General features: G+C 41.2%; 2 protein-coding genes across 4 annotated transcripts; one reads left to right on the top strand and one right to left on the bottom strand.

Moving 5' to 3' along the window:
- Positions 1 to 65: 65 nt before the first annotated feature.
- On the top strand, positions 66 to 3,633 carry LOC128545099 (UAP56-interacting factor-like). Of its 2 annotated transcripts, none has more exons than XM_053515500.1 (9): positions 66 to 315; positions 992 to 1,123; positions 1,233 to 1,411; positions 1,553 to 1,689; positions 1,928 to 2,000; positions 2,417 to 2,481; positions 2,636 to 2,710; positions 2,884 to 3,016; positions 3,103 to 3,633. In XM_053515500.1, exons 1-9 carry the CDS (start codon positions 249 to 251, stop codon positions 3,202 to 3,204), a joined length of 963 nt encoding a protein of 320 aa, XP_053371475.1. In that variant the 5' UTR covers positions 66 to 248; the 3' UTR covers positions 3,205 to 3,633. The 2 variants fall into 2 exon arrangements, with proteins under 2 accessions (XP_053371475.1, XP_053371470.1); XM_053515495.1 differs by having other exon boundaries at positions 77 to 315; positions 3,100 to 3,628.
- A 1,029-nt stretch (positions 3,634 to 4,662) lies between these two features.
- tsc22d2 (TSC22 domain family 2) lies at positions 4,663 to 20,348 on the bottom strand. 2 transcript variants are annotated; one of them, XM_053497601.1, is made up of 4 exons: positions 18,471 to 20,348; positions 11,865 to 11,918; positions 9,202 to 9,253; positions 4,663 to 7,851 (listed from the first exon to the last, which is right to left on the bottom strand). In XM_053497601.1, exons 1-4 carry the CDS (start codon positions 19,604 to 19,606, stop codon positions 7,597 to 7,599), a joined length of 1,497 nt encoding a protein of 498 aa, XP_053353576.1. In that variant the 5' UTR covers positions 19,607 to 20,348; the 3' UTR covers positions 4,663 to 7,596. The 2 variants fall into 2 exon arrangements, with proteins under 2 accessions (XP_053353576.1, XP_053353585.1); XM_053497610.1 differs by lacking the exon at positions 11,865 to 11,918 and having other exon boundaries at positions 18,471 to 20,347.
- Positions 20,349 to 20,626: the final 278 nt, after the last annotated feature.

The raw sequence follows: 20,626 nt of genomic DNA, 5'->3' as shown, positions 1-20,626 counted from the left end.
ATAAAAACAACAACCGGTTTAATTAAAATGTTTAATTTAACGCATATATCAGTTTTAAATACGAATTTATTTCAGTTTGGACAAATTTTGTGCGCATGCGCACTACAATTAAATCGCGCACAGCTAAAAAAAAAAAAAAAACGGCTAGCCTAGCGTCTTAGCCTTCTAGCTAAGTTACTCTGAATTTGTTTCGAAGCTCTCGTGATTTTTTTCTTCCCACACACACAAAACTCAGATTTAGGTCAACGATGATCAAATCATCTTTCACATCGAGCGGTAACGCGGAAGGACCCGATAAAGTCGACATGTCTCTCGGTAAGTAACAGCTTTGTTAGCAAAGCCTTGTTGTTAAAGGTGGGACGTGTTCTAAAAGGCGATGTTTTTTTTCCATCTAGGGCACTTGGGAGGCTGTGGAGAGCGTTGGTGCGGGTTAGAAACAGTTCACTTCAGCAGGACGTAGAGAGTAAATTGGGAGTTAACCAGTTTATAAAGCAGATGGGCTAAAATACTGCGTTTCATCTTAAATGATTGAATTATATGACATTTAATTTTAATTTAAGGTTTAACAAAGTGATTTTGGAATATTGTTCATCTCCAAATTGTGGTTAAACTTGTTTTTAATTTTTAAGATTTTTTTGTAAAGTATTTACCAAATGAGTGTATATATATATATATAATTTTTTATTTTTTGCATTTTAACTATTAAAAAGTAAAAGCCTGACTAGTTTGAGCATCTAGTTAAAATACTAATTTTAAAGCATATTTAATTATAGGAAATGTTTTGCAGATGCTCAGGTACGGTGATGAGGATGAGGTGTGTGAGGCCGTCCTCATTATTCCACATGAATATACGTTTATTTTAATTCACATTGTGCGATGGTGTCAGTGTAAAGGTGATGATGATATCCATGACGTTCTCAGATCCGTCAAGTTCATGTGATTTTTTATTTATTATTTATTTTAATGAAATTGTTTCCTCCTGCTTGTACAGACGACATTATACGGTTAAATAAGAAGCAGAAGCAGGTCCAGAGCCAGAAGGTGGCGCTGAGAAGGCAGAGGCTCGGCGTTCGAGGACGGTTAGCGCCGGGGAGACGGGCAGGAGCGCCGCAGCAGCACCGGGGTCATTACATCATCTTTATCTTCGAAACCCAGGGACATTTATACCTTATTGTAAACAGGATGTCCTGATGTGTTGCACCTTTCATTTGAGCTTGTTGTCTGTTTTTCAGGAGGAGGGGTGAACAAGCCGTTCAGGCGGCGCGCGCAGGGTGTCATCACCGGCCTTGCGGCGAGGAAAGCGGCCCTGCTGAAGGGCGTCAGCCCGTTAAACCGACCCGCACTCAACCGCGCCAACGTGAACCGCGTCAACGTGAACCGAGCTCCGGCGAGAAGATCCGCTCTCTTTCAGGTACCGCGGCCAGTCCGGCTCCAGAAACAAATGTGGTCATGGATGAGAAAAACAAAAGTCATACAAACACTAACTATTTTACAAAAGGTAAATACTTTTTTTTTCTAAGTCCTTGTTTTTGTTTGTTTGTTTATCCCACAGAGAACGCGGCCGTTCTTTTCACAGCGCAGACACACGGTCCCGCACGTGCAGACGCAGAGGCGGCCGTACACGCAGCCGGACACACGAAAAGTTCCGGGCCGCGTCTCGAACAGACCCTTCAGGCTGCGACGGAAATGGTGAACGAACGCTGGCGTTAATGTAGTTGTTGTTGTTGTTATTATTATCAGCGATGATGATGTTAGAGCTTCCAGTCAGAGCATGAGATGGTGTGTGTGTGTGTGTGTGTGTGTGTGTGTGTGTGTGTGTGTGTGTGTGTGTGTGTGCATGCATATGGTGGTATTACCTTTGCAGTGTGTAAAATCATTCACTCCCTTGAGCTATATTTCATGCCCGGTTTGTTTCCCTTCCTCACAGGAACGCTCCTCCAGTGAACGAGCCGCAGAGGGAGGCGCGCCAGGCCACGTTCCTCTCCAGAAGAGGCCTAAAGGTGCCTAGATCTTTCACCCCGGTCCTGCTGTTCCCTGAGCCTTGCTAACACTTGCTAATCTTTCAGGTGGTCGTATGTGTTAATGTCACTTCAGGTCCCAGGCCTCATTTCCATCAGGGAAGTAAACATTCATCTATGAGTTTGAGTCATGTTTCACTGTGAGACTTCTCATGTGCACTGGGTCACGTACCTGCGGGGGGCCTTGATCACTTGGTGGGGGGAAAAAAAACACTGAAGGACTTGTTTTAGATTTAATGATAATCTCAGATTAGAGGAGATGGAAAAAAAAAAAACATGGAGGCAGCCAGGCTGGTGTGTGTGTGTGTGTGTGTGTGTGTGTGTGTGTGTGTGTGTGTGTGTGTGTATGTGTGTGTGTGTGAGTACATGATAAGAATCCCAATTTATGTCTTTACCAGGTTCATACACAAGTGCAGAAGACGGCGCCGATCCAGCCAGCTCAGAGAACACAAAGAACCCGACCGTAAGTCACACACACACACACACTCGCTCAACAAGTACCAATATAATCAAAAAGTAGGTGTTTGTGTATAGTTTTAAAATGTTTTTATGTTTGTTTTTTAAATATGTTTTTTAAATATGTCATTTTAATGTTATTTCTGTTGTATGACCACCAGGTGGCGCACTCCTGTGAACAGCAGCGGCATTCTCACCGTGTCGATAGATAACCCCGGAGCCAGGACTCAACCTGAGTACGTTTTTATCTCCGTTATTTAAAACCCTTTTCAGTCTTTCAGAACAGTACCAGGATCTTAGCTGTCCATCAAACCAGGGGGTGGGGCTATATATAAAAAAAATAATTAATTAATAATAAAAAAAAAAAATTGGCCAACCAATCAGAAGTAACGTTTTATTTTTTTTCCAGACCCGCCCACTCGTGGTCGCTCCACCCACCACCCGCAGTGACTCCACCTGCTCAGAACACAGCGCCAGAGCCGGAGAGGAAAAAGCCCAAAGGGGTGCCGCTGCAGTTCGACATCAACAGCGTGGGAAAACAGGTAGCTTCCTATCATTCACGTTACCATACACGATGCACGATCAAGCGTCCCGTGTTAAAGACACCACCTCCCTGTCTTTAAAGCAGACGGCCATGACGCTTAACGAACGCTTCCGCATCCTGAAGATGAAGCGCATGGCGGCGGCCCAGCAGAACGCCAGAGGTGGGCGCTTCGTCACCGTGGGCTAGCACTCCACCCTCAGAGCCGATCCCAAAAGCCCGCCGAGGTCATGTGACTGCCTCGGCACCTTTAGGGCATCACACAGGAGGACGGTTTCTCTCCTCGGATGCTCAGACGCCGGTTAAACTGACTTTCCTGCTCCAAAGAGCCGCATTATTATTTTCTTCCATTCAAGTTTGGAATACGATTCAGCGGGAATTCTTTCCATAATTTGTGTTCTGCAGTTGCCATTTTTCAGTGACACTATTTTTTATTTTTTCCTCTCCAAAGCCAGAGTTCCTGTGTTTAACTCTTTTTTTTTTTTTTAACCTTTTACAGCCTGATCTGAAATTTTAGTGTTTTCTGAGCTTTTTTCGTTGTTGTTGAACAGCTGGGTGTTTTAAACATTTTTTTCATATTATTTCAAAAAAATCATAATAAACACCTACTTCTTGTGATAAACACTGCTAGTGATATTTATTCATTAGGATGTTTCGGCACCATGTCACATGGTAAAAAGCTAATGGAACTAAAATCACCAGCTAAAAAGCTGAAAAATCTGATCTGAAACTGAAAATTCGCCGTCCAATCATACTAGTGATGGTGAGACGTTAGGTTTTAAAGATTCCCAAAGCTTCATTTATGTGCTCATTCTTCTACCAAGGTAATAATGCAGTGAGGAAAAAAATCCCGAATAAACACTTCAAGCATTCTGTGGGTCAGGTCTAGAGTTATTAATGTTAAACATGGCCAGAAAATAAAGTCAGCTGACGGCCTGATCAGGTTTTTCCATCGATAAGATTTTTCGTCCCTGAAGGCGTGGCCATAGGCCGAGATGGTGATGCCAAAAATATGAGATTTAATGAGGTGCTATAACAAATAAGGAAGGAAAAAAAGTTTTATAATGATGTAATATAATAAACGAGGTATTATACTGTAAGTGTGGTGTTATAACAAATTAGCTATAAGGAGGTACAGAAGAGTTTTTGCCCTCAGGCCCTGTTTTTCTTTGATATGGCTCTTTTACAGAGGCCTTCTGGGTACTGGACATTAAACTTACTTTAAATTGGACATTGGCTTTATAATTGAAATTCAATAAAATCCTCCAGTGACTAAGTTCTGAGGGGAATTTTCTACCCTGCCAGTGTTTAAACACTCAGTGATACATCAGCATCTGGTCAGAGGACCTTTATATTAGACTCGTACAACAGTATTAAATGTTATATAGTTTCATATAATAAACACAAACAAAAATATACATGAGGTATTTAAAATGTTAAATAACTCATTACACCTAATTTGTTGTCATAAACAATGTATTACATTTGAGGTGCTATAATAAGATATAATGATGTACTGTAATAAACATGATGTATGTCGAGGTACTAAAGACGCTTCAGATATGAGGTATCCTAATAAATACGAGGTAGTTAAACAAATAGAAGATTTAAACTGAATGAAAAAAGAAAAGCCACCCTGCAGTGTCATGAGTTTGAATATTGCATTTATTTAAATACATTAAATTTGTTTTTGCAATGTAACAAAACTATTGGCATATGAAACTCCAACACCATTTAAAGGAAAAAAAAAAAAACATGGCTCACTTCATTTTTTTTTTCCCCGCCGGCTAGTGCGCAGAAAGAACACTAGTTTTTTTTTCGTTGACACCCCAGCAACCCCCCCTCCCCCTCCCCCATTCAATGACATTGTTCACAGCCTGCTATCTCACAACCAGAATACAAACATGAGGTATGGAAGTGGTTCGACATAAAAAAGAAGAAAATACTAGAACATGCAAGAACATGCTAAAAAGCGACAACGGTCGTGAACAATAACAAAATGTGCATAAGATAAAAAAAAATAATAATAAAAAAAAAAAATTACACTGCTTTGCATCTTTGGTTAACAAAGTCGGTTGAAACAATTTTTCACAGCTTTTATTTTATTTTTTTTAATTTTGTGTAAACCCCCATCCCAACCTGAAAATATGATAAATAAAAAATAAACAGGAGTCAGGGGGGGGGGGAGACGTGTCGGGTGTGTCTCGTTAGAGGAACCTTAATCATCTCACTCACGCTCGCTACTTCTTATCGAGAAATCTCCGAATGAGACACAGCCGGCACAGTTTGTTTAAAAGGCTCAGACACGGAGCACGAGTCAGACGTCGGCCGCGTCTTATTTATAAGCGTAACACTTTGGCTGTTTTTCAGGGCATGATTGTTTCATTTCTTTTTTGGGGGGGGGGATGGGGGCAGGGGGTTTACACTTTACATTAGGGATTTACACTAAATCCACAGCCAGTCTCACAGTCACATGATCGTCTCACACTTGGGGCTCTTAAATGAGACACAGCCGAAAAGATTGGACTTGTGCTTCGTGTTCCGGAGTCGTGATTTGGGGAATACACTGTACGACCATCTGTTCAGCGCTCGCACCCCATGACGAGGGCGATTTATAATTAATTTAATTAATAAAGTGTTATTTTCATTATTATTATTATTATTATTATCCCAGTTTGGATTTATTTGTGCAAAAACTTTGCTGAAGATCTATACTTTTTAGAGAATATTATTGATCATTTTCTTCAGGTTGAACTTTTCGAGGAGATCTTTTAACCAGCTGCTTAAAACTTCTCAGCAACGATCAACCACGTCCAGATCAACAACACATTAAACAAGATTTCTCATGTAGCCACATCTATTAGAACGTCTTCCTTGTACGGTCTCCGCACCTACAACGGCTCCTTATGATAAATTAATAAAAATATATACATTTATACTTGTAAATCTAGACGCTTTATTTTTTTTTTACGTTTACACAAATTTTTTCCTCGCACCACAAAAATCTCACTAAAGCTTAACTGAAAATCAAATTAACGCATTTTATATATTTAGAAGGGGGAAAAAACCTTAACACAAGAGTAAAAGGTTTAGTTTTTTCAATTTAATTGATCTAATTTATCTTCCACTTTATTGGCTTCAATCACCGTTTAATTCATTCTTTTTTATAAAAAAAAAAGGATTAAATATTAGCATTTATTTTAGTATAATTTAGAGACAGTTAGTAAAAGATTTAAATGATTTGTGATTTTTACTTCAAAAACTTTAAAATGGCCTTTTTTCTTATAATTTTTCTTTTCATTCAAAGTTAGATTTATTAATCTTAATTTAGATTACTTACTGTTTAATGGAAGTGAAATAATTCAAAGTTGCATCGTTTTATTCTTTTATTTAAAGTTGATTTTAAAATAAAAATAATTTCATATTTGTTATCTATATTTCTATTTACACAAACCGCATACACGTACAAAATCGTTCTGTTTTATCATTTAGATCGAAAATCCGTCGTAACGCAGATTTATCACCCGAATAAATACATAATTTAGCCAGGAGGAGGGGAAAAAAAAAAAAAAAAAAAAAGCATAATTGGGAAGGGGAAAAAAAGTCAATTAAAAAAAAAGTCTAATCAAGACTGCGTCAGTGTCGTACAGTGTAAACCCCCGGAGTTGTGTTTTGGACTAAATGAGACTGAAGCATGTGTGTTTACAAGCACAGATCAGGACCAGGACCGTCTCGTCTCAAGCGGCCGGAACGTGAACAGCGTGAAAACCAAGCGACAAAACGTACAAGAGTCAGAGAGAGAGAGAGAGAGAGAGAGAGAGAGAGCGGTAAAATGTTTCTTTGTTGTCCCTCAGAACTGAAGATCTTTCTTCACTTCTTCTTCTTCGTGGACACTGCGTACACACTTTACAAAGGGGGTGATGATGGGGGGAGGAGGAGGAAAATAGAAGTACAAGTACATTCACTCATGTGACCCTTTCACATTCGCAGTTGAGAGGTAAAAACAAAGGGCTGTTAGTGTTTGAACCCGCTGCTTTTATCTCACGTGTGTGATTAGAAGCGTGTGTGCGTGTGTGTACGATTCTACCGGCTGCATTTTTTTTTTCTTTTGTCGAGTGAGAGAAGCGTTTCTTTACAGTCGGGGGACGTGTGAACGTAGCAGCCCTCGAATAAATAACTGACTGGTGATTTGACAAGCCCAAAAAAAAAAATTATAATAATATATACTTTATACTATTTTTTTCTTTTTTTTTTCTCATGAAGTATGATCAGCTCTGAAAAATAGACTCTTGCTCGAAAACGGCTTTAAAAAATAAACCCTTCTCATGGCTTTTTTCTTTTTCTTCTTCTTCTTCTTTAATAAAAAAAAAAAGAAACAACAACGACGACATCAAAAAAACAACAAAAAAAAAAACAAAGAACACTTCTGTATCGTTTCTGGTCCCCACACACTCATACACACACTCACAGAGCCACACACACACACACAGAAGTACACTGAAGCGCTGCTGGTTAAAGCTGGTGCTGGACGAGGAGGAGGAGAACCACGACGTGCTGGTGGGGGTGTGATGTGCGGCGGGTTTAAGCGGAGGACACGCTGGGCTGCGGCGGGTTCGATGCCGGCGTGGGCGTCGCCGTCAGGGCCAGGGCCGGGGTCGGCGTCGTGCCCGTCGTGTGAGCCGAGAGCTGCGAGAGCTGCTCGCTGTTGGCCAGGGACTTGAGCACGGCGTTCTCGCGCTCCAGCATGGAGTTCCTCTCGCACAGCTCCTTGATCTGCTCCTTCAGCACCTCGACCTCCTCGCGCACGGCGTACATCAGGTGGCTCTTCACCAGATCCTGCACGGGAGACAACGCAACGTCAGACACCACAAACCTTTTGTTTGACCTGTTGCTACGGTTACGCTTTCACGCACTACACAAACTATAAAAGCTTGACGTTCAAATAAGCCCCGCCCCTTTAACCGTGACATCAAGGCAGATGTGACATATAGATATATAGCTCGGTCAGACCCTCGGCAGGATTAACAATCCCTGTGATGTTTCACACACACACACACACACACACACACACACACACTTTAAAGTTATATAATGTACTTGCTTCAGTTTTCAGCCGGAGGTGAAGCCTGAGGCCAGAGCTGCATGTTGGGACGTGTGTGTTTGTGTGTGTGTTAGAGAAAATAAAGATGACAGTTGTATTCTGGTTTTGCGTCATTTGAACGGAGCTCAGCTATAGGTTTGTCCTGCGGCGTTTCGCGCTACTATCCGCGGTTTAGGGGCGTGGTCTGTGTGTGAGAGTGACATTTTCAGCATAAACAGAACCTTCCTCAGAAATTCCCTTTACATGTTGATACAATGTAACATGATGTGATCTTAGTGCAGCTTTCCAATTTATACTCCGCCCCTCTCCATCTTAAGTGGGTGGAGTCATAGCGAAGTGACACTTACATAACCACCGATCTCACCAATCATAAGGTAGTTGTGGCTCAGCCCCCCCGAAAAATATTAACCCAAAGCTTAAACACCAGAAACTAGCTAGTGTAAAAGAAAATGTACTGAACAAAAGCTAACCTAGCAAGAGAAGGCTAATCTAAAAAGCGGGTGCTAACCTAGTGAGTGAAAGATGATAAAAAATAAAAAAAACATAGAGATCTAGAGAGATGAACGCCAACATAACATGTGAAACCTAACTTCGGATGTGAAGGCTAATCTAGAGAGCGAAAGCTAACCTACAGTGCGAAAGCTTCTGTATCTAGATAGTAAAAGCAATCTAAAAAGTGAGAGCCAACTCAACAAGTAAAAGTTAACCTATGAGTGTGAAAGTTAAAGTTGTGAGCACTAACCTAGGCAGCATAAGCTTATCTAGAGAAACAACACTAATTTAGCAGCCGGAAGCTAATCTAGAGAGCGTCTAGATCTAACCTAGCATGTCAAGACTAATCTAGACAGCAAAAGCTAATCTAAAAAGTGAGAGCTGACCTAAAATGTGAAAGTGAACCTAGAGTGCGAAAGCTAATCTGAAGTTTAATATCTAATAAAAATAGAGAGACTGACGACAAACAATAAACAATAATGATAGCTCTTGATTTGTGAAAGCTGACTTTTTGTGAGCGCGAGTGAACCTGTGAACATGGTTTAAACGTATAACTGTCAGTCAAGCGTGCTGGTTGTGACGTGGGTACTTACCATTGCCTTCTCTATTTTATTGTCGATGGCGACGACGCTCGCTCCCGAGGCACTGAAACACAAAAGGAAGAATCCGTCAGTACGAGAGGCAGAGAGCAGACGCATGACGCTCACAGACTGCTGAAGGTCATCAAAGCCGTTAGAGAGAGGCAAAGATTAAGTTGTTAAACTTTTATAAATAAAAGAAGCCATGACTGTGAAGCGTCTTATAAGTCTGTTCTGTGACGTCACACGTGTAGCTTGTTGCTGGTGGGTGTGGCCTAGCCAGCTAGCTAAACACAAATCAGTGGGGGGGGGAAAAAACGGTTGTTTGATTTACACACTCAACTTTGCGTGTGTGAAAATTATAATTTTTTTTTTGGGGGGGGGGGATTTGTCAGGAATTTGATTATCAACTCAAACTTCACTGGAACGAACAACCACCTGTTGTTTATTCATGAACACATGAACACTGTGAATTTCATTATACCGCTGCTGGCAAACACACACGCATACCGATCAAAAGTTTCAGTGCTTCACCCGCGCTTTTAAAGTCGCATACTGAGGCGGATAATTAACTCAATTAACTCCAGCAGGGGACGCTCATGGTCGTTTCAGAGTGGAACGAAAGAAGAGATAAATAAAACATAACAAAAAGCCCCGCACACAATAAAAAGTGTTACAGTTTAACAGACACAATAATGGTTACTGCTAACGTGTGTGAGAATCCAAACACCTTGTCGAGTTCAATAAACGTCAACAATAAAACCTGTGTCTCATTAAAGTATAGCTCAGTGAGGGGGCGGAGTCTAAAGCTGTGCAGTGCTGCTCACAAATCACAAATGTTCAGTCTGCACGTTCCCATAATGTTACTGATGTTTACAGGACACCTAACCCTGACGTTACGACCCCGGGTGACAGAATCGCCGCGCTCGCTACGAGCCAAATCTGATGGAGGTAAAACAAGTGATTTATTAGGAGGGAGTCAGCTGATGACAGACAAGATTCAAACCACTAATAAATCAGAGAATCGGATCTGCAGGTCCAGGGTGTTCCTCAGACATGGAACCAACACACACACACACACGAGACTTTTTGACTTTTTGTCTCTTTAAGCCTCAAGCTGGTGGTGGGATGCAGGGGAACAACGAATAATGAACCGGACAGTAAATGTAAAGAAAGAAGTTAAAATATATATACATTGTAAAATTTTATGCAATTAAAATAAAAAAAATTCAGGCATCCTTTTTTTATTAAACTAGTTATTAATTATTTCACTTTTAAATAACAACAAAAAACTTAATAAACTTAAACAAAACTTGATCTAATTTTATACATTAGAAATTTATAATAGTATTTATGTACTTTCCACTTTTTTTTTAAAACATTATTGTACATGCATATCTATGTATAAATTTTAAATATTTTAATGTAGGTTGTAAAATTTATTAAAATTTTATTAATCCCATAATTTTAGGATATTGTTTGGTTGTAATAACACGCTTTATATCTTAAAAAATGTTATTCTACTTTTGCATTTACATTTTAATTTGTAAATATATGTTTTTTTATCAGATCTGCGGGTATATATAGAATTTTTAATACATTACAAAATATGTTTTTTACATTTTATTGTCGTATTGCAGTTTTACATTTAATTATAATTAAAATTATTTTTTTTTAATAATTTGATTAAAATGTTTAAGATACTTAATCATAGAAAAATATTTTCATGATTTCTCTTTGTAACGTACATTTACATTTTATACATTACAATTTTTTTAAATATTACACAACGCAATATATTTTGAATTTTTACACAAAGATTTAAAAATCAATTATTTGAAAAATTCTGCATCTTCACTCACATAAATAATAACTGAATCTAGTTTTAAATGTAGAAGAATTAAGAGCAATTTTGATTTATTTAATAATATATGTACCTCATTTTAAACTTGAATTCCTTTAAGCATTTAAGATCAGTTTAAAATTGTATTTGTCTCACACACAGTATGAGATGAAGTGAAACGTTTATACGACCACCAATGACCCTAAAATTAAAGAAGAGTAAAACCGTAAAAATAAGAAGAGTAAGAGTTTTAAATAAGAATATAAAAGTATGATATGAGAATTTTGAGAAATTAAAAGTATAGAACAACATAGAACGACTTTTAGCTATAAAAGAAATTAAAATCTAAATTATGTACTAATACATTTTTTTTTTAAATAGTTTCCTGCTTGTCAAGGAGTCATGTGACATCCGATATGTTTCCTCACAGCAGGACGCGAGACCTCTACACATTAAAACTAAGGGGGTTTTGTTTGTTTTGGTCCGATCTCACCAGCTGATCAGGACGGAAGCCAGATGTGGAGTGAACAAGCAGCACCGATCCAACAATCCAGTGCATGTTAGACAAATCCAGTTTAAAGCCCAAACACACACACAGCAAAGTATAAAACTCGCTCAATCGCAGCCCGTTAGGCAACTCAAGCAGGATTAAAAACACACACCAAAAAACAAAAAGCACCCAGCCCGTTCCAGCGGTTTTGGAGGATTATCGCTCGCTTGCTCGTGTGACAAAGCTGCCATTAAGTTAGCCGTTACGCCACAGCTGGCTGGAACTACCATGCCATGCAGCACACGCGTAGATGCTAAAGCTAAAGCTCACGCACACATACTCTACCTCGGGAGCCTGACACCGGGCTGGAAGGTTTTGTAGAAAAGAGTGGATGGGTTCCTGCTCCGCGGCACGCACAAGAAAAGTACAGAGAGAGAAAAAGAGAGAGAGAAAGAAAAGAGAGAGACGTTAGAAAGAAAGAAAGAAAGCCAGGTGAGGAGGAACACCTGCCCCTCCTGCAGTGGGAATTGTTCTTTAACCGAACCGTTAAAACCTAAACACTGATAAATATAGGCATAAACAGTAACCGCTCAAGCTGGTACCAGCTAACTTGTTAGCCTAGCTCGCTCGCAAGATTAGATTTATTAATCTCGCGAGCTACTAGAGTTTACGTCTTTTTCAGAAAACTTTTACTTGACGTAGCTTGGATTCTCGAAATTGCTGTTTTCCCCCCCATTGTCTCTTTCAGCTAGAATCAGGATGGTGGTGAACATATATAATATAAAATATGTTTAAATCAATCAGATACAGTACAGTCACAATGAAGCTTTAGCATTAAAAACACTCAAAGCAAATTCCAACTACAAGAATAAAAATCAAATAAAAGAAAATGTTTTTCTTTTCCCCAAATCTATAAACCACTTAATCCCTACACGCGAACTACACAACCCCCAATATGTTCTACTCGTGCTCAGCCCCTGAAGAACCAACATCATTGCTGATATTTCCCTCAGGATAAAGGAATCCGAAAGCAATCTAACAAATTCACGATCGATGCCGTTAGATCTGGCAACCCAGTCAGGAGATTCAGACAACTGGAATCAAAATAAGTTTCATTCTCAGTATAAAGACTGTATTATATATAGTATAAAAAGAGAGAGAGTGAGAGGTGTAGAGGAGGCTGGAGGGAGCTGGTGATACTGCTGGGTTCCTCAGCGAGCGAATGTAAACCAGACTCTTTTCCTAGAAATCCTGGAACGTTTTCTTTCCAGGAGCCGCACAGAAGGATCAGAGTATTTTTAGGTGTAATAAATCCTCCCCCCCCCCCCCCCCACCCGTTGGGGCTCTGCGGACCCAAGGGAGGCGTCGAGGTGCAGCGTGGCCCCCCGAGTTAGCCGAGCGAGTCCGTAGAACTGATATTTACTTAGAGAAAATACAGTTTTCTCACCAGCTCTCTACACACGGTCTGAGACGTTAGTTTCATACTTTTAAAATAAGCAAAAAGTACAGAGTGTACGATAAAGGGTGTACGATTTTCTATTAGAGACCAGGATCACGACAACAAAGACCGCAGGGAGGTTTAAGGAAAACTGTTAAAGCTTTTAAAAATAAATAAATAAATAAATAAATCACCAAATATTACAGTTTGACTGGCAAAGTCACCACCTGGATGTAACCAAGCAAACAGTTAAGTTATTAAGCTCTAATGGATGCAGTGAGGAGCTTCTCTTTTTAAACAATCATGTTGTGGCAAAGACGTTACTCTGTTTCAGAAGGGTCACATTATTGTCTGGCATCAAGTAGAGCCGGGCGATATGCCCTATAAATAAAAAAATTTTTAGACCAAATTCGATTTTAAAACGAGACTGCTGAAACGACTACGGCTAAGAACTGAGAGACGCAGAGATGGATTATTAATGGTGACCCATCATCCTGGAAAAAGAAGAAGAAGAAGAAACGTGGGCATAAATACATCGTGAATGAGCATGAAGGGAGACCGTAAAATGTCGTAAAAAAAAAAAACAGTAGGTCGCACAGGAATTCCGCACGCACACAAACAATGCAAAGAGAACTAAAGGGACTGGGGCTAAACAGTTGTGTAGCCTTAATAAAACCACAAGCATTGAAAAAAGATCATGTGGTGGTGGTGGGGTGGGAGGGCTGATCTGGGGTTGAATGATAAAAGAAAAAGAATTTTCCTTAACCCCACTAAGAATGTTTGTGATGTGCTGGAGAAGAATTTACTCCCATCATTTTGCTCCTCTTATTTTCTTTTTATTAGGTCACAAACAGTCGTGTAAGCATTTCACTGCACATCATACTTGTGTAAGGTTGTAATTTAAAATTTAATTTTGAATTTGAATGACATCAGCCAATACTTCCAACTGACTTTGGTCCAACTGAATAAAGGATTATATTACAATGAAAAACAGAGAGGACAAACACGGAGGACAACTACCTGGCCGAGGGCACTTTGTCACCCGTAGAGGTGTTGAATGATTTACACTCGGTGCTCCTGATCCCACACACACACACAAACGGAGGCAAATCTGCAGATTAACAAACTAACTCGAGGCTAAACGAAGTGTGATGCGCACACTGGTGAGCTCACACTAGGGGGCGACAGAAAGCACTCAAATCGAAGCACGTCCCGGATTAATTCATTCACCCGCGTCCGATAATAAACTCTTGTCACACGTCTTCGGTCTGTGAAAATGATGAAGGAGAAGTCTGCTCTCTCGAGCGTGGAGGAGCCCTGACATATCTAGGACACCGAAAAGACATAGTCATGTAAACGATTGACATAAAAATAAGAAAAGAAAAAAACACTGCAGGAAAGAACAGGTAAAGCAGGATGTGTGTGTGTGAAGACGCATCAAGTTTGCATCTCAGAGTGTGCACAGAGACGCAAGATCAAAGCAGTTCACACACTGTGCCACTGCGTTTCCTCTGAGGGGGGGTGAATGTGCAACTCAGGAACTGAAAGGCTGCCTTTTCGAGAGGAAGTCGAAGAGAAAAATGAAGAAAAAAAATGCATCAGCAAACATCCTCCGCTGCTTTTCGCTTCTGAAAACCACAACACTTAAATCGATTTGTGATAGCATGAGTACAAGCTGCATCGTCATAACGTGGCAGCGAGAACGCTGCTCAGTGCTGCGGGGGCGATGGACGACCCTGACACGCGTACACACCGTCCTCTCCGGGTTAGCGCATTTAATATAGGATATGTTAAACGGCGCTCTTAAAGTTCTAAAAACCTAACAGTGCGACCAAATAAAGAATTTTTTATTTTATATAAACCACTAAACCCAGAAAACCCTTCAACCTCCTCACCGTACGCCATGCTGTTACTTTCCTAAGAATAATGGAGTCAGAAAGTAATAAACGGTGCTGTAGCATCTGGCAACCCAGCCGCCATCCTGAATGATGTCAGTATCAGGAAGGCGCGTGACGGGGATCCTGATCCAGATAGAAAAAAAGAAAAGAAGTTGTGTTTTGACGGTTTCTGAAAATAAAAAAAAATTAAAGACTGATGGATGAACAAGAACGAAGTAACCGATAACTGAATTTTGCGCCGTACTGGTTGCTTGGAATCTGACAGACACTCCGGACTGGCAAGATGTGATAGTGTTTGCTCTTTTTATAATTTTTTTTTTTTTTTTTTATAAATTGACTTTTATAGCTTATGACTAAAGTTTCAGTGCACAGGCGGCCCTGGTGATCCAGACTCATGATCATTCAGTCGCCAGGTTTCAGTGCACGTAACATCAGCTAGTCTAGAAAACCAAAAGAGAACAGAAACAGGTCTGTACCAGACTCTCGGCTTTTCCTCGGTCACGTTCAGGTCCACACTCCACGCTCTGTGTGTGTGCTTCACGTGTGAATGTGGTTTTTCTTCACTTTTTTCAGCCATAAGGTACAGTCTCTGTCTCTTGTTTTATATACATATATACATTATACACACACGCGTATATCCAGTTGTACCAGTCAAAAGTTTTTGGATTTGTTTTAAATTGTTTTAAAACTATAAAATAACACACACATGGCATTTTTTTTAACTCACAAAAGTCAGCTGTATTGGAATAGCTCTTACAAGGAAAGTATTATCAAGTGTGTTTATTTGCAAAATGCATTAAGCACCATGATGAAACTGGCTCTCATGGAAAGCAAGATCAAAACCCTACCCCTGCTGCAGAGGAGAAGTTCATTTAGAGTTACCAGCCTCAGAAATCACCTCAGGATAGAGGCGTTATAAAGGATTTACAGATTATGAGTAGCAGACGCATCTCAATATCGACCTTTCTAAGGAGATTATTGTGTATTTCGGAAGCTTCCGGGCTCGTTATACAGTGTAGGAAAAATAAAAAACTGATTAAGAATGACCATGGAGTTAGAAGGGGTGCACAAACTTTTGACTGGCAGTGTGTATGTAATATATATATATATATATATATTATTATATGTAATGTCCCACAACATAACATATACATGTCCCACTCAGCCTGTTTTTTCTCTCTCTACACTTATTTTCCTTAAATCTTCAGTATTATTTTAATTTTTTTGTACAACGCGGTGAACACTGACGTAATTTTTCACCAATGGAACCAAATTTCTTCGTTTCAAAACACGGCATTTTTGCAAGCCGCGAGGCCGACCTACATCACCACAGGCCATCTTGGGAAAGAAACCAGATGAACCAGATGAATTTCAGCAGAAGTTTCTACGCTGTCAGAAGCTCATTACATTCTGTCCCCTAAAACACGCACCACTTGCAGGGTTTTACTCTAATTGTAAGTGCGCTAATCCCCCGGCTCAAGCTTAAACTCTAACGAACCTACTGTTACACCATGAGCCGTGAAACCCCTGAACCCAATTCACTAGACCCACTTAAATCCAGACGCCCAGGCAGGTGCTTCAGCTCAAGCCGAGCTGCTAAACCCAACGGCTCAAACCTTGACCTTAACCAGTACAACCTGACCCTGAACTTTACTTAGTCAAGCTCCACCCCTGAAACTCACCCACTAAAACCAGTCACCTAACCTTGCTATGAACTTAGAGCAAGATGTACCAACGCAGTAATTCCTGGAAACTGGTCATAACATGATAACAGCTGTAAGCAGCTGCTAATGATAATAATAATATTGTTATTATGATTATTATTGTTATTATTATTGTTATTATTATTATTATTATTATTGCACAACACCGCCACCATCAGCACTTCGGAGTTCCTGAAACACACCAACCACAACTATGCATTTCTGGGTTTGATCTCATGCCAAACACTCTCTGTCCTAATCTCATTTAACCATCATGCCCTCGGGGTGTGCGACACACTCACTCACACACACACTCTCTCACACACATATATACACTCTTCATTGGAAAGTTGCTACAAAGCTACCCTACGCGATTGGCAATAAGTGAGAAGGAAAACGTCTCCATCAACACCGATGAACACATCGGGATTTTCTTTTTAAGAATTGTAATTACGTCTCGTGTTACACGCCACGAGATTAAATTGTCAGAGCGCGTGCAGCACGATTGTGTGCTTTTTTTTTCCGAAGTTCGACGAGACAGAGAAGGAGTCCGGGTATGACTAAAATAAAGGAACTGGAACGTGAACTTCCGGTTAGCAAGCTAGATGGACAGCGGCCACTTCTTTATTTCTGGCTCATCACGAAACAAGTGCGCGAAGCTGAAACTTGGTGGAGGAGTAGCGGAGGAGGAGGAGAGAGTAAAAAAAATAAAAAATTAAATAAAGTCTATTTTTATAACAAGTTGGCCTTGGCATGCACTCCTCAGCTGTGTAGGCGCCTTAATGAGTGAACTTCCTCTCTGCATAGACTCATCATTAATACTTCAAAAAGATTATAAATAAGTTTAATAATAGTATTAATGTCTAAATGGCTTTATCAGGCTTTAAGCCACGCCCCCAACAAAAATCAAGATTCCACAAAAGCAATGTGAAATTTTCACAGGTGTAAAAACTAGGCTTTCTTGTTTAAAAAAAAAAAAAAAAAAAAAAAAGTGTAAACCATAGACACTACAGGTGAAGTTCATGCAAGAGAATGAAATTCCCTAGAAAGATAGAGAGGGAGAGTGTAAAATATATATATATATATATATATATATATATATACAGTTCACTGAGATTTAGCGTAAAAAAAACCAAATCCTACAAATCAAGTGAAGACAGGCGTGAATTGAAAAGTGACAGGAAGCTCCCGTGATTGACACACGTTCCCTAGATTCGCACAGGAGATGTGATGCCCCGTAAACGACGTATTGTAACGTTTTCCAGTGTGGGTTCTCCGATGCATTACCATCAATCCTAGATTAATGGTAATGCACCGTCAAGTCCGCTATACTTAATGATATTTTCTAGACAGAATGTAAAGTTCCCTCAATTCAATTATAAGAAGGCATGACGTTGCACATGCTGAGTGTTCGCTAGTGATGATAATGATGAAGATATCGTGTTCACTAGATCGAGTGATCTAAAACGCTCTAGATTAAGACAAATGTTCCTAGGTCATGTGTTGAAGTTCCCTAGATTACGTGAAAAGCAAGATACATGGCGTTCTCTTATTCGGGTATAAAAAAAATTATGTATACATGTATACATATATATATTTTTTTACATTCGGTGCAAATCAGACACGAGGCTCTTTAGATGTAGAGTCTGACGTATGAACACGATGACGTGTAAGAGAAGTTCCCCTAGATGAAAGATGTGACCCTAATCAGATAGAGTGCAAGTGTTTAACTGATTAAGTGTTGAACAGGTTCGGAGTGTAAAAACGAGGCACGCTTGCAGTGTTTAGAGTAAACACAAAAGGGGAAGATGACTAAAATAATTAGGTAAATAACAGACACATACATGTTTTATAAACATTAAAATAAACACAGGCTTAAAAGAGGCGGGGTTTCCTGTAAATTAATGCTCACCTGTCCTCATCCCCGTCGATGGGAATTGGGATGGGGATCCCGAACAGGCTGTTCACCCCAGGGTTGGGCATAAGGGGCAAACCCTCTGTAATCAAAGGTTTCGCAGCCTCCTTAAGCGGGGCGAGAAGGGGCGCAGAGGCGGCCGCGTCCGATTTCCTCCGACTCTGTTCGGGCGCCGACATGCCCACTGTGCTCGGAACGGGCGAATTTTGGCCGGCCGTCATGGCGACACCAGAATACTGTCCAATCTGAACCGAAGGTCCAGGAGCGAGAGGCGCCATCCCCGCCACGCTCATCACTCCCGCCCAGTCCAACAGGGTCGGAACAGAAGGTCCCGGTTGGCTGGCAGGTACTGAGATCCCGAGATCCCCTGGCATGGGAACGGCGTGAGGCAAGTGCCCCGGCGCGTACTCGGGCATCATGCTAGTTTGGCTTGGCATGTGGAGGCCTAAGGGTAATTGGGGATTTTGCTGCGGTTGAGTTTGATAAGCTTGAGGGGTAACAGGAGATATCTGGACGTGGGACGGCTGGGGTGCAAGGAGAGCCTGGGACGGAACCGCCGGTTTATTGGGGTCGGATTCGAAAGGGGCGTGCGAGGCGGACAGGTCGAGCACAGTGTTGCTCGTCGCATCCGAAGTCTGGCTGGACTGAACCACGACTGAGGTGCCTAATCCGCTATCCCGGTCAGGGGCGTGTTCGTTAGGGTGCCTGGTCCCGTCTGCAGTCCTACTCGTCGTCGCATCAGGTTCCTTCTCGTAATACTCTGTGCATGTCCACCTGCCCCTGCGGAAAGGCTCTCCTGTGCCATGGTCGAGCTTAATCACTCGGAAGCGAGAGCTACAGCTGGTGGTGGTGGTGGTGGTGGTACTGGCTTGACCAGGACCACCCGCTGCACCAGGACCTCCAGCCTGGTGAGACAGTCCCGGGTGCCCGTCTCCGACGCTGTTGGACGCACCGTGCGACGCCGAGCTCCTCCGATCGCACACTTCCGGTTCGTAGATCTCCGACGTCGCGTCCTCGGCCCGGGATTCGTCCGGATCGTCCAGGCTCTCGGCGTCGTCCGCGCAGCCAACCGTGGCCACCTGAGCCTGGGTCACGCTGGTGATCTGGAAGCAGCTCTTCTTCTTGGCTGACATCTTAAACGTGTTCAGACACTTGTGTTGTAGACAAATGGACGCTCTGCTTAAACAACGCGCGGAGCCTGGAGAAAAAGGAAAAAATAACTAAACGTAAACGCGCACTTCTTGTATAAACCCAAAGAAGAGACGCGAACACGGGGAGGAAAAAGTGGCGTTGGATCCAAATCAGTTTTTAAGCTGTTAGCCTAAACGATCATACGTCATCGCTCTTCCTCTTCTTCTTCTATCCTGTTGCATTCCTAACGATCGATCAAACCAAGAGACGGCCATTAAAATCGCTTAAAATCCAAATTCGATTTCAATATCAGTCAGTTTTTTTCTTTGTTTACCGGCCTGGGTCCCGGGTCCGCGGTGCACACTGGGCCGGGTTTGCCCTCGCCTCTCCCGGGCTTCAGCTGTCACTTTAGTCCGAGGCGCGAGCTGGGGGCCCGCTTCCCCCCGGCCTCACATTTAGCATCTTATTTTATTATATAGAAAAAAAAAACACTAACCACTTCAGCAAACGGGTTGTTTTTACACCGCGACTACGATAAACCCATCTCACAGGACGCAATTCGCGCTATTTCGCGTGTAAAGACGCCAACGAGACGATAAAACGCTGTGAGTAAAAGTGATTCGGGGCTCACAGACAAGAGTTCGGGAAGCAAAATTTCTGAAGAAAAAAAAAATTCCACCTCTCAACAAGATGGCTCAAACTCGCAGTGCATGCTGGGTAGTGGAGAGGGAGAGCGCGAATGAAAGCAACAGGCACGCTACGCGCGGTACGTGAGACGCCGTGGCTACGCAAATGGCGTAAATACGACGTCACTACTGACGCCACCAATCGATATGTGGAAAGTAAACGTTCACTGCTATCTTTACTGGTAAAGATATAATCTTTTATTATGAACATGCCGAAAATTAACAGCTTGAGTTTGTTGTTAATTAATTTATTTTACATGCAAAATACTTTATTTATAAACAGAGAATTAAAAAGGAACAATTGTATTTCCCCCTTTTCCTTCTAGAAATGACCTT

This window comes from Clarias gariepinus, chromosome 1, assembly GCF_024256425.1.
Source record: "Clarias gariepinus isolate MV-2021 ecotype Netherlands chromosome 1, CGAR_prim_01v2, whole genome shotgun sequence".
Taxonomy (NCBI): domain Eukaryota; kingdom Metazoa; phylum Chordata; class Actinopteri; order Siluriformes; family Clariidae; genus Clarias; species Clarias gariepinus.
Note: the sequence above shows the minus strand (reverse complement) of the source record. Positions and strands in the feature narration are given on the sequence as shown.